The 14,049-nt window shown below is 43.9% G+C and overlaps 1 protein-coding gene across 1 annotated transcript in view; it reads left to right on the top strand.

The window, feature by feature from the left end:
• Positions 1-14,049, top strand: part of ACAD9 (acyl-CoA dehydrogenase family member 9) — an 816,466-nt gene that overhangs the window by 599,755 nt on the left and 202,662 nt on the right. Inside the window, exon 12 of the mRNA XM_053721049.1 lies at positions 3,065-3,193. Coding sequence (XP_053577024.1) covers positions 3,065-3,193 — 129 coding nt within the window. The remainder of the gene's footprint in view (positions 1-3,064; positions 3,194-14,049) is intronic.

The following is a 14,049-nucleotide window of genomic DNA, read 5'->3' as shown; positions in this document are numbered from 1 at the left end:
CAGTTTGTAGCTCTTCCCTTCGGGTTGGCTACGGCCCCGAGAATCTTTACAAAGGTTCTGGGCTCACTTCTGGCGGTTCTAAGACCGCGAGGCATAGCGGTGGCTCCGTATCTAGACGACATCCTGATACAGGCGTCAAGCTTTCAAATGGCCAAGTCTCATACAGAGATAGTTCTGGCATTTCTGAGGTCGCATGGGTGGAAAGTGAACGTGGAAAAGAGTTCTCTATCACCACTCACAAGAGTCTCCTTTCTAGGGACTCTTATAGATTCTGTAGAGCTGAAAATTTACCTGACTTCTAAATGCTTGCCGTGTCCTTCATTCCATTCCACACCCGTCAGTGGCTCAGTGCATGGAAGTAATCGGCTTAATGGTAGCGGCAATGGACATAGTGCCATTTGCGCGCCTGCATCTCAGACCGCTGCAATTATGCATGCTAAGTCAGTGGAATGGGGATTACTCAGATTTGTCCCCTCTGCTAAATCTGGACCAAGAGACCAGAGATTCTCTTCTCTGGTGGCTTTCTCAGGTCCATCTGTCCAAGGGTATGACCTTTCGCAGGCCAGATTGGACGATTGTAACAACAGATGCCAGCCTTCTAGGTTGGGGCGCAGTCTGGAACTCCCTGAAGGCTCAGGGATTATGGACTCAGGAGGAGAAACTCCTCCCAATAAATATTCTGGAGTTGAGAGCAATACTCAATGCTCTTCTAGCTTGGCCTCAGTTAGCAACACTGAGGTTCATCAGATTTCAGTCGGACAACATCACGACTGTGGCTTACATCAACCATCAAGGGGGAACCAGGAGTTCCCTAGCGATGTTGGAAGTCTCAAAGATAATTCGCTGGGCAGAGTCTCACTCTTGCCACCTGTCAGCGATCTACATCCCAGGCGTGGAGAACTGGGAGGCGGATTTTCTAAGTCGCCAGACTTTTCATCCGGGGGAGTGGGAACTTCATCCGGAGGTCTTCGCTCAACTGATTCATCGTTGGGGCAAACCAGATCTGGATCTCATGGCGTCTCGCCAGAACGCCAAGCTTCCTTGTTACGGATCCAGGTCCAGGGACCCGGGAGCGGCGCTGATAGATGCTCTGACAGCCCCTTGGGTCTTCAACATGGCTTATGTGTTTCCACCATTTCCGATGCTTCCTCGACTGATTGCCAAGATCAAACAGGAGAGAGCATCGGTGATTCTGATAGCTCCTGCGTGGCCACGCAGGACCTGGTATGCAGACCTAGTGGACATGTCGTCCTGTCCACCGTGGTTTCTACCTCTGAGGCAGGACCTTCTAATACAAGGCCCTTTCAAACATCCAAATCTAATTTCTCTGAGGCTGACTGCATGGAGATTGAACGCTTGATTCTATCAAAGCGTGGCTTCTCGGAGTCAGTTATTGATACCTTAATACAGGCACGGAAGCCTGTTACCAGGAAAATTTACCATAAAATATGGCGTAATTTTTTTTGGTGCAAATCCAAGGGTTACTCATGGAGTAAGGTTAGGATTCCTAGGATATTGTCTTTTCTACAAGAAGGTTTAGAAAAGGGTTTATCTGCTAGTTCGTTAAAGGGACAGATTTCTGCTCTGTCTATTCTCTTACACAAACGTCTGGCAGAAGTTCGACGTCCAGGTTTTTTGTCAGGCTTTGGCTAGGATTAAGCTTGTGTTTAAGACTGTTGCTCCTCCGTGGAGCTTAAACTTGGTTCTTAAAGTTCTTCAAGGGGTTCCGTTTGAACCCCTTCATTCCATTGATATTAAGCTTTTATCTTGGAAAGTTCTGTTTTTGATGGCTATTTCCTCGGCTCGAAGAGTCTCTGAGTTATCGGCCTTACATTGTGATTCTCCTTATCTGATTTTCCATTCAGACAAGGTAGTTCTGCGTACTAAACCTGGGTTTTTACCTAAGGTAGTTTCTAACAGGAATATCAATCAGGAGATTGTTGTTCCATCTTTATGTCCTAATCCTTCTTCAAAAAAGGAACGACTTTTGCATAATCTGGACGTAGTCCGTGCTCTAAAGTTCTATTTACAGGCAACTAAAGAATTTCGTCAAACTTCTTCCCTGTTTGTCGTGTACTCTGGTCAGAGGAGAGGTCTAAAAGCTTCAGCAACCTCTCTCTCTTTTTGGCTTCGTAGCATAATACGTTTAGCCTATGAGACTGCTGGACAGCAGCCTCCTTGAAAAATTACAGCTCATTCCACTAGAGCTGTGGCTTCCACCTGGGCCTTTAAGAATGAGGCCTCTGTTGAACAGATTTGCAAGGCTGCAACTTGGTCTTCACTTCACACTTTTTCAAAATTTTACAAATTTGACACTTTTGCTTCTTCGGGGGCTGTTTTTGGGAGAAAGGTTCTACAGGCAGTTGTTCCTTCCGTTTAAGTCCCTGCCTTGTCCCTCCCATCATCCGTGTACTTTAGCTTTGGTATTGGTATCCCATAAATAATGGATGACCCGTGGACTGAATACACTTAACAAGAGAAAACATAATTTATGCTTACCTGATAAATTTATTTCTCTTGTAGTGTATTCAGTCCACGGCCCGCCCTGTCTTTTAAGGCAGATTTAAATTTTTATTAAAACTCCTGTCACCACTGCACCCTATGGTTTCTCCTTTCTTGTCTTGTTTCGGTCGAATGACTGGATATGACATGTGAGGGAAGGAGCTATATAGCAGCCCTGCCTGGGTGATCCTCTTGCAACTTCCTGTTGGGAAGGAGATATAATCCCATAAGTAATGGATGACCCGTGGACTAATTACACTACAAGAGAAATAAATTTATCAGGTAAGCATAAATTATTTGCCATTGAAACCACATTAACTAGACTCTTTTTTTGCTTATACAAGTGTATCTGTAAAATGTTTCAATTCAAAAAAGTAAAATGCACTCTTGCAAGATTCACTTTTGACCATTATGTCCCTTTAAGCAGGGTTAGGCCTTGTTAGTACCTGATTAAGAAACATCCTTGGTAACCAGGGGTGATACAGATGTGTCAGCAGCAAACAACAAACAGAAATAGGTTTATTGTGTGTATTGAATACTTTTTTTTTTCCTCTCCTCCCAGGTTTTTAGTTCAGAAGGAGCATGGGTTTGTGTCAGTGAAGCCTTGCAGATCCTTGGAGGATTAGGTTATATGAAGGATTATCCATATGAACGTTATTTAAGGGACAGCCGAATTCTGCTCATTTTTGAAGTAAGTAGCAAATTTATGCTGCAATTTTATTTATACTATTTTTCTGGCACTTGTGATTAAAGGGGCATTGTACTGTAAAATTCGCTCCCATTGAATATGTTACCATTGATCAGTTTAACAAAGTGGGGTTTATTAAGATATTTACAATAGCTTTTTTTTTTTACCAAGTTTCAATACTTTAGTATTGTTAGAATGACCGAGTACCTTTAACTCTTCCTTTTTACAGATCTGTTTTTATTGCATACGTCTGTAGATGTTTTAAGCTTTGCTATGTATTCTTCAAATCTTTAGCAATCTCGAATTATACACACAGTCCTGCAGAATGTGGCACACTATTAAACTCAAAGGATGTATTTTCTTTAGTATATTAGTATTCAAGTCAAATGTAAGGTATTTGTTAATGTAGCAGCAGAAAATAACTTAAACTCCTTTATAAACATCTTCAATTGGTTTTTTTTCTGCCTTCTAAGTCCTTATCACTTTTAGTCAAGCTACTCTGTTTTTGCTAATTCAATTTCAGTAGCTCATTTAGGACAACTTCATTTAGCTAGAAAAGTAATAAAATAACTTCATCCGCAGTGTCTTTGAAAACTGCAAATTAGAAAGTCACCTAGCACTATTTCCATGTAATTTAGAAGTGTAACTGCCGTGGATGGAATTTCTGTGAATAAAGCACGCCGTTTGTTAACAATTTATATTAAAACAAAGTTTTTAAAATACACTTTGAAGTATAACTACATAAATGACTTAACAACCTTTCATAGGTTTACAGAATTATTAATAATACAATTGACAAAACCTTTAAGCTCGAGTTGAATAATGGAAAAACATAATTTATGCTTACCTGATAAATTCCTTTCATCTGTAGTGTGATCAGTCCACGGGTCATCATTACTTCTGGGATATTACTCCTCCCCAACAGGAAGTGCAAGAGGATTCACCCAGCAGAGCTGCATATAGCTCCTCCCCTCTACGTCACTCCCAGTCATTCGACCAAGGACCAACGAGAAAGGAAAAGCCAAGGGTGAAGTGGTGACTGGAGTATAAATTAAAAAATATTTACCTGCCTTAAAAACAGGGCGGGCCGTGGACTGATCACACTACAGAAGAAAGGAATTTATCAGGTAAGCATAAATTATGTTTTCTTCTGTTAAGTGTGATCAGTCCACGGGTCATCATTACTTCTGGGATACCAATACCAAAGCAAAAGTACACGGATGACGGGAGGGATAGGCAGGCTCTTTATACAGAAGGAACCACTGCCTGAAGAACCTTTCTCCCAAAAATAGCCTCCGATGAAGCAAAAGTGTCAAATTTGTAAAATTTGGAAAAAGTATGAAGCGAAGACCAAGTTGCAGCCTTGCAAATCTGTTCAACAGAGGCCTCATTCTTGAAGGCCCAAGTGGAAGCCACAGCTCTAGTAGAATGAGCTGTAATTCTTTCAGGAGGCTGCTGTCCAGCAGTCTCATAAGCTAAACGAATTATGCTACGAAGCCAAAAAGAAAGAGAGGTAGCGGAAGCTTTTTGACCTCTCCTCTGCCCAGAGTAAATGACAAACAGAGAAGACGTTTGTCGAAATTCCTTAGTTGCCTGTAAGTAAAATTTTAGAGCACGGACTACATCCAGGTTGTGCAGTAGACGTTCCTTCTTTGAAGAAGGATTTGGGCATAAAGAAGGAACAACAATCTCTTGATTGATATTCCTGTTAGTAACTACCTTAGGTAAGAACCCAGGTTTAGTACGCAGGACTACCTTATCCGAATGAAAAATCAAATAAGGAGAATCACAATGTAAGGCTGATAATTCAGAGACTCTTCGAGCCGAGGAAATAGCCATTAAAAATAGAACTTTCCAAGATAACAACTTTATATCAATGGAATGAAGGGGTTCAAACGGAACGCCCTGTAAAACATTAAGAACAAGGTTTAAACTCCATGGTGGAGCAACAGTTTTAAACACAGGCTTAATCCTGGCCAAAGCCTGACAAAAAGCCTGGACGTCAGGAACTTCTGACAGACGTTTGTGTAACAGAATGGACAGAGCTGAGATCTGTCCCTTTAATGAACTAGCAGATAAACCCTTTTCTAAACCTTCTTGTAGAAAAGACAATATCCTAGGAATCCTAACCTTACTCCAAGAGTAACCTTTGGATTCACACCAATATAGGTATTTACGCCATATCTTATGGTAAATCTTTCTGGTAACAGGTTTCCTAGCCTGTATTAAGGTATCAATAACTGACTCAGAAAACCCACGTCTTGATAAAATCAAGCGTTCAATTTCCAAGCAGTCAGCTTCAGAGAAGTTAGATTTTGATGTTTGAAGGGACCCTGTATCAGAAGGTCCTGTTTCAGAGGTAGAGACCAAGGTGGACAGGATGACATGTCCACCAGGTCTGCATACCAAGTCCTGCGTGGCCACGCAGGTGCTATTAGAATCACTGATGCTCTCTCTTGTTTGATTCTGGCAATCAATCGAGGAAGCAACGGGAAGGGTGGAAACACGTAAGCCATCCTGAAGTCCCAAGGTGCTGTCAGACCATCTATCAGGACTGCTCCTGGATCCCTGGATCTGGACCCGTAACGAGGAAGCTTGGCGTTCTGTCGAGACGCCATGAGATCTATCTCTGGTTTGCCCCAACGTCGAAGTATTTGGGCAAAGACCTCCGGATGAAGTTCCCACTCCCCCGGATGAAAAGTCTGACGACTTAAGAAATCCGCCTCCCAGTTCTCCACTCCCGGGATGTGGATTGCTGACAGGTGGCAAGAGTGAGACTCTGCCCAGCGAATTATCTTTGATACTTCCATCATAGCTAGGGAGCTTCTTGTCCCTCCCTGATGGTTGATGTAAGCTACAGTCGTGAAGTTGTCCGACTGAAACCTGATGAACCCCCGAGTTGTCAACTGGGGCCAAGCCAGGAGGGCATTGAGAACTGCTCTCAATTCCAGAATGTTTATTGGCAGGAGACTCTCCTCCTGACTCCATTGTCCCTGAGCCTTCAGAGAATTCCAGACGGCACCCCAACCTAGAAGGCTGGCGTCTGTTGTTACAATTGTCCAGTCTGGTCTGCTGAATGGCATCCCCCTGGACAGATGTGGCCGAGAAAGCCACCATAGAAGAGAATTTCTGGTCTCTTGATCCAGATTCAGAGAAGGGGATAAGTCTGAGTAATCCCCATTCCACTGACTTAGCATGCACAGTTGCAGTGGTCTGAGGTGTAAGCGTGCAAAGGGTACTATGTCCATTGCCGCTACCATTAAGCCGATTACCTCCATGCATTGAGCCACTGACGGGTGTTGAATGGAATGAAGAGTGCGGCAAGCACTTTGAAGTCTTGTTAGCCTGTCCTCTGTCAGGTAAATCTTCATTTCTACAGAATCTATAAGAGTCCCCAGGAAGGGAACTCTTGTGAGTGGAACGAGTGAACTTTTCTTTTCGTTCACCTTCCATCCATGTGACCTTAGAAATGCCAGCACTAACTCTGTATGAGACTTGGCAGTTTGAAAGCTTGAAGCTTGTATCAGAATGTCGTCTAGGTATGGAGCTACCGAGATTCCCCGCGGTCTTAGTACCGCCAGAAGAGCACCCAGAACCTTTGTGAAGATTCTTGGAGCTGTAGCCAATCCGAATGGAAGAGCCACAAACTGGTAATGCCTGTCTAGGAAGGCAAACCTTAGGTACCGATAATGATCTTTGTGAATCGGTATGTGAAGGTAAGCATCTTTTAAATCTACAGTGGTCATGTACTGACCCTCTTGGATCATAGGTAAAATTGTCCGAATAGTCTCCATCTTGAACGATGGAACTCTTAGGAGTTTGTTTAGGATCTTTAAGTCCAGGATTGGTCTGAAAGTTCCCTCTTTTTTGGGAACCACAAACAGATTTGAGTAAAACCCCTGTCCCTGTTCCGATCGTGGAACTGGATGGATTACTCCCATTAACAAGAGCTCTTGTACGCAGCGTAGAAACGCCTCTTTCTTTGTCTGGATTGTTGACAATCTTGACAGATGAAATCTCTCTCTTGGAGGAGAGTATTTGAAGTCCAGTAGGTATCCCTGAGATATTATCTCTAGCGCCCAGGGATCCTGAACATCTCTTGCCCAAGCCTGGGCGAAGAGAGAAAGTCTGCCCCCCACTAGATCCGATCCCGGATCGGGGGCCCTCAATTCATGCTGTTTTAGGGGCAGCAGCAGGTTTCCTAGTCTGCTTGCCCTTGTTCCAGGACTGGTTAGGTTTCCAGCCTTGTCTGTAGCGAGCAACAGCTCCTTCCTGTTTTTAAGCAGAGGAAGTTGATGCTGCTCCTGCTTTGAAATTACGAAAGGAACGAAAATTAGACTGTCTAGTCTTGGCTTTGGCTTTGTCCTGAGGCAGGGCATGGCCTTTACCTCCTGTAATGTCAGCGATAATCTCTTTCAACCCGGGCCCGAATAAGGTCTGCCCTTTGAAAGGTATATTAAGCAATTTAGACTTAGAAGTAACATCAGCTGACCAGGATTTTAGCCACAGCGCCCTGCGTGCCTGAATGGCGAATCCTGAATTTTTCGCCGTAAGTTTAGTAAGATGTACTACGGCCTCCGAAATGAATGAATTAGCTAGTTTAAGGACTCTAAGCCTGTCCGTAATGTCGTCCAGAGTAGCTGAACCAATGTTCTCTTCCAGAGACTCAATCCAGAATGCCGCTGCAGCCGTGATCGGCGCAATGCATGCAAGGGGTTGCAATATAAAACCTTGTTGAACAAAAATTTTCTTAAGGTAACCCTCTAACTTTTTATCCATTGGATCTGAAAAAGCACAGCTATCCTCCACCGGGATAGTGGTACGCTTAGCTAAGGTAGAAACTGCTCCCTCCACCTTAGGGACCGTTTGCCATAAGTCCCTTGTGGTGGCGTCTATTGGAAACATTTTTCTAAATATCGGAGGGGGTGAGAACGGCACACCGGGTCTATCCCACTCCTTAGTAACAATTTCAGTAAGTCTCTTAGGTATAGGAAAAACCTCAGTACTCGTCGGTACCGCAAAATATTTATCCAACCTACACATTTTCTCTGGTATTGCAACTGTGTTACAATCATTCAGAGCCGCTAACACCTCCCCTAGTAATACACGGAGGTTTTCCAGTTTAAATTTAAAATTTGAAATATCTGAATCCAGTCTGTTTGGATCAGAACCGTCACCCACAGAATGAAGTTCTCCGTCCTCATGTTCTGCCACCTGTGACGCAGTGTCTGACATGGCCCTAATATTATCAGTGCACTCTGTTCTCACCCCAGAGTGATCACGCTTACCTCTTAGTTCTGGTAATTTAGCCAAAACCTCAGTCATAACAGTAGCCATATCCTGTAATGTGATTTGTAATGGCCGCCCAGATGTACTCGGCGCTACAATATCACGCACCTCCCTCTGAGCGGGAGATGTAGGTACTGACACGTGAGGCGAGTTAGTCGGCATAACTCTCCCCTCGTTGTTTGGTGAAATTTGTTCAATTTGTACAGATTGACTTTTATTTAAAGTAGCATCAATACAGTTAGTACATAAATTTCTATTGGGCTCCACTTTGGCATTGCAACAAATGACACAGGTATCATCCTCTGAATCAGACAGGTTTAACACACTAGCAAATAAACTTGCAACTTGGAAATACAATTCAATTAGAATAATATTAAAACGTACTGTGCCTTTAAGAAGCACAGAAGATTTATGACAGTTGAAAATTAATAAATTGAAACAGTTATAGCCTCAATCCTTGTAAACAACACAACTTTAGCAAAGGTTTAATCCCATTAGCAAAGATAACAAATTCTGAAAGCAGGAAACAAATTACAGAATAAACGTTTTTTATCTCAGTCAAACTATAATTCTCACAGCTCTGCTGAGAGAAATTACCTCCCTCAAAATAAGTTTTGAAGACCCCTGAGCTCTGTAGAGATGAACCGGATCATGCAGGGAATACAATGAGTTGCTGACTGAAATATTTGATGCGTAGTAAAAGCGCCAAAAAAATGGCCCCTCCCCCTCACACACAGCAGTGAGGGAGAACAGAAACTGTCAGAAAACAGATTAAGCAACTGCCAAGTGGAAAAATAGTGCCCAAACATTTATTCACTCAGTACCTCAGCAAATGAAAACGATTTTACATTCCAGCAAAAACGTTAAACATAATCTCTAGTTATTAAACAGCTTTATGTATTTCATACAGTGTAATTCTAGTGAAGTACCATTCCCCAGAATACTGAAGTGTAAAGTATACATACATGACATTATATCGGTATGGCAGGATTTTCTCATCAATTCCATTGTCAGAAAATAAAAACTGCTACATACCTCTATGCAGATTCATCTGCCCGCTGTCCCCTGATCTGAAGTTTACCTCTCCTCAGATGGCCGAGAAACAGCAATATGATCTTAACTACTCCGGCTAAAATCATAACAAAAACTCTGGTAGATTCTTCTTCAAACTCTGCCAGAGAGATAATAACACACTCCGGTGCTATTTTAAAATAACAAACTTTTGATTGAAGATATAAAACTAAGTATAATCACCATAGTCCTCTCACACATCCTATCTAGTCGTTGGGTGCAAGAGAATGACTGGGAGTGACGTAGAGGGGAGGAGCTATATGCAGCTCTGCTGGGTGAATCCTCTTGCACTTCCTGTTGGGGAGGAGTAATATCCCAGAAGTAATGATGACCCGTGGACTGATCACACTTAACAGAATAAAGAATGTTTCAGCATAAACAGAAAAAAGTATAAATTAAAGGGATGTTAAACAGCCCGTTTCATTGTTGTAATAAAAAAAGCACTGAGCAGTTGCTTATACTTAAAGGGACATGAAACCAAAAATGTGTTCTTAATGATTCAGATATAATGCAATTATAAACAACCTTCCAATTTACTTATATTGTCTAATTTGCTTCATTCTCTTGGTATCCTTTGAAGGAGCAGCAATGCACTACTGGGAACTATATGAACTCACTGGGTGAGCCAATAACATGAGGCATATATGTACAGCCACCAATCAGCAGCTCATGAGTCTACCTAGGTATCCCTTTTAACAAAAGATAGCAAGGAACAAAACCAATTAAATATTAGAAATATATTGGAAAGCTGTTTAAAACCACATGCTCTATCTGAATCATGAAATAACATATTTGGGTTTCATGTCCCTTTTAATAGAAATCATTTCCTTCTTAAATGGAAAGAGTCCACAGCTGCATTCATTACTTTTGGGAAATAATAAACTGGCCACCAGGAGGCGGCAAAGACAACCCAGCCAAAGGCTTAAATACTCCTCCCACTCCCCTCATCCCCCAGTCATTCTTTGCCTTTCGTCCCAGGAGGTTTGCAGAGACGTACGTGTAAGAAATTTTAACTTTTTAATTTTTGCTTTTGTCTCTTATGGAGGGTATTACTCTTCGAAATGGAACAGGAGTTTTAAGTAGTCCTGTCAGTCTCTCAGTCAGGGCTTGGGTGAAAGTTAGAGTCCAGAGATGCGGGAAGTCTCTTCTGCGAAACCCTCCCTACTCATGTTAACAGCTCCTCAAGCAATCTGCGTTGTCTAACTTCGCTCCGCTGCCTGCTTTTTTCTCTCAAGTCCATGGTGGAGGCGATGCCACTATTGGTCACACTTGAAAGGCCGTGTTCCTGTTCCACGGCGTTGATTCCGGTTAAGATCATTTTACTTTATTCAATGTACTGTATTATGAATGTTTTCCGTGTGGCTATCACCTCACGGGTTTATCTTATAACACAAGGGTCTCAGTGAGTCTCTATTAGTATCTTGGAATCAAGGGTTAACATCTCCTGAGGGGGGGTTGTTGGAAAAGGGGGGTTTATAATCATGTTTGTTTTGTGATTCCATCTGCTTATGTGTAAGATTATGGGCTCGTAGTTTGGAACTTTAAGGCCTTTTGGTAGTGATGTGGCCTTTTGGCGCGCTTTTTGGACTGTACGGTTCACCCTGTTTCCGGCCGTGGTTACGCTCTGTTCTCATTTCCACATTCCTGTACGTCTGGCAACTGAGATATTCTAGTCCGCAGGGGTCTGGTCTTAGGAGGTGGTGAGTGCCCCAGCCATTGGTGGTGTCAGGTGCCGTTTTTGTTTTTTATTGTTTATAGTCCATATTCCTATATCCTCTTTACAGTTATGGGGGATGCTGAGCCTGTGATCATTTCAGATTCAGTTTCGGAGGGTTCTGATACCGAGATGATTATGATATCAGATTCTGTGTCCGGTGACGAATCCGGTTTAGCCTCTTTGACTCCTGTCAACCAATGTTGTTCCATATGCCATATGAGCGCACCCGGTTCCTCGGGATCGTGGAATCGGGGATCTGCGGAGCCATCCGTCTCTGGGGGTCCTGTCTTCCAGGGGGCGAGCTCCCTACTTATTATTCCTCCTACACATGCGGATAACCCAGTTTATGGTTCCCCCCCCCCCCCCCCCCCGAAGCTTGCAGCACGTTTTTGCTTGCAGATCTTGTTGGTGCTTGCTCGTCTGCAGGGTCCAGACGTTTCTTTGAGAATGTGCTTGTGCACTATTGTCCCGGGTGTCCCACCTTGGGGGGCCTCCGCAGCCTTTTGGTATCGGATTGCGCGCCTTCGCGTCTTGCTCAGACATCTGTTTGACTTATTGAGTGATCCTGTAGTTCTAAGATATGGGGATTTTCAGTCTGATAGTCCGAATGGTACAACTCGTTAGACATGTGAGGATGAGGTAATCTCCTATTGTCTTTGTTTTTAAGTTCTTTCCCAGTTTTGTCAAGTAGGGCTCCGTTTGGCTGGTTCTATGGGTAGACCTGTGTCTTTTTTGGGAGTTAACCTTCGGGTTGCCTTATATTTTATTTTGTATCCGATGGGATGTCTTTTTATTTTCGTTCTGTTTCCTTCTGGGATCAATACTCTTTGTTACTACTTCTGAAGTTGTTTCAACATGTTAGTCCTTTGTTTAACAATGTCTGTTTTCCTTTTTCCCCCTATGTGGGAGAATTTATGCAGCTTGCCGATTAGGACCCGGGGTACAGGCTGGTCCTTTCGGGTTAGTTAGGTTTTGTGGCTGTTCAGACAAGTGGTGCTGCTTCTGCTGGATCGGTAGAAGCACTGAGTGCTCAAGTTATTATTGGTTTTATGTTCCACTAAGCATTTGAGAGGACCTGTGGGTTTACAAGGCAGGAAAGGATTATTTCAGTCCTCTTATAGCCTTTAGTCATGGATGTCTGGGCAGGGGAGGGTTCCTGCTGTGTCCCTCCATTTGATATCTGATTTCCTCAGAATCTAGAGTTCCTCCTCCTTGTGGGAGGGGGCTGGCGGGCATAGTGTCCTGTTGCCACTGGTTGTGTGGTTTGGCCTTCAATTTTTAGGCCCCGGGATGGTCCTATGGGACTTGATCCAACTTGTATGGTTTGTCCAGCATGTGGAAGGTTTTGTATTTTGAAACCTATTGCTGTTTTGGCACCGTTAAGAGGGTCAGCTGTTTCTAGTGTATCTAGATATGGCTCTAACTCTAGGCCGTGTAAGGTCTGTCTGAGTTACGAGACCTTGGGTCTTTTTCCATTGTATCCGGGTGGGTTAGATCTCCTTTTGGGGATCTGTGTTCCCGGACATAGGTTTGTCCTTGTGGGGACTTGTTTAGCTCAGGTTTTTCCGGTGCTGGGAAGGTGTAGCACCTTTTCTCTCCCCTGTATCCTCTGCCTATGTGGGGGAGACTAGCCCTGCTAGTAAGGTTTTGGGAACTTGAGGTATCCTTTCGGTTGTCCTGTGGCCTGGTGCATTCTCTTCGTTTGACTTCTGGTCTTGCTCTTTGGAGAGTTGGACTTATCTAGGGGTGGTTTCTTCATTTGGTAGGAGCTTTTGAGTTCTCTGCGCTCTTCGTTTTTTTCTGGATATGCTCCATTCCTCTTGTCTGGCCTTTTGGCCAGTCGGGGAGTTTAGTTCCAGGGTATAGTTGCCTGAACTATTAGGTACTCAGACCTGTTTTTCTTCCTGAGTCTTTCTCTTTCTGGGGCTTCATTCCTGTCCCAATTTTGGGATCTCAGGGCTGGTTGGGATGTTCCACGGTGTTGGGAAAGGGGGCTATGTCCTTGTTCCATCTACCTGATCGGGTCAGGGTTGGCTCAGTCTATTGGAGTATACTCCTTGCCACAGAGTAACCCATGTCATCTGGGATTAGCTGGGTGGCTTGCGCCTCTAGACTGGTGGGTTTCTACCCGGCTGCTGGCGCTGGGATACAGTCTTCTGGTGCGCCTTAGGGTCGCATTCCTCGGTTGGTTTGCCAGGATAAATGGGCAAACTACTTGTGTTCCTTCTAGGACATTTGCGGGGGATCTTTTCCCGTTTAGCCGGTGGCTTCGGGCCTAGAGGGCGGTTTTTGCCCTTCTGGCTTCTTCCCATTTTTCGTTAGGGGGATATTCGCTTCTTCGGGAGGTGGAGTCCTTACTACTAGTCGGGAAGTCGACGGTGGACTTGGTTCCACCTGGAATCTTGCTAGTTCCATGTCAGACTAAGGGGCCTTGTTTTGATAGATCCTTGGGTCTATGACCTTGTCTGTTTTTCAGAGTCAGGTTGTTCTTGTACTCTAGGGGGGATAGCTGTACCATCTTGCGCTCGTTCCTGTAACACTTTTGGGATTCTTTTGTTCCCTATTTTGGATTCCTGTGGCTGTGTTGATCCAGCTATGTGTGGATCTGCAGGCCAGGACGTCAGAGCGGTCTAAGGGTTGCAGTCTCCTCTGGAGGTTGCACTGTGTCTATCCTGATAGCTCAGTTTCCTAGGAGATGTTGTTTCCTTTCTCCTTGTTCCTTTTGGGTTCTGAAGGGATACTCTCCACTCGGGGGGCCTCAATGGAGGCTTTGTGTTCCCCT

The sequence above is a fragment of the Bombina bombina genome, chromosome 7 (assembly GCF_027579735.1).
Source record: "Bombina bombina isolate aBomBom1 chromosome 7, aBomBom1.pri, whole genome shotgun sequence".
In the NCBI taxonomy this organism is placed as follows: Eukaryota; Metazoa; Chordata; class Amphibia; order Anura; family Bombinatoridae; genus Bombina; species Bombina bombina.
Note: the sequence above shows the minus strand (reverse complement) of the source record. Positions and strands in the feature narration are given on the sequence as shown.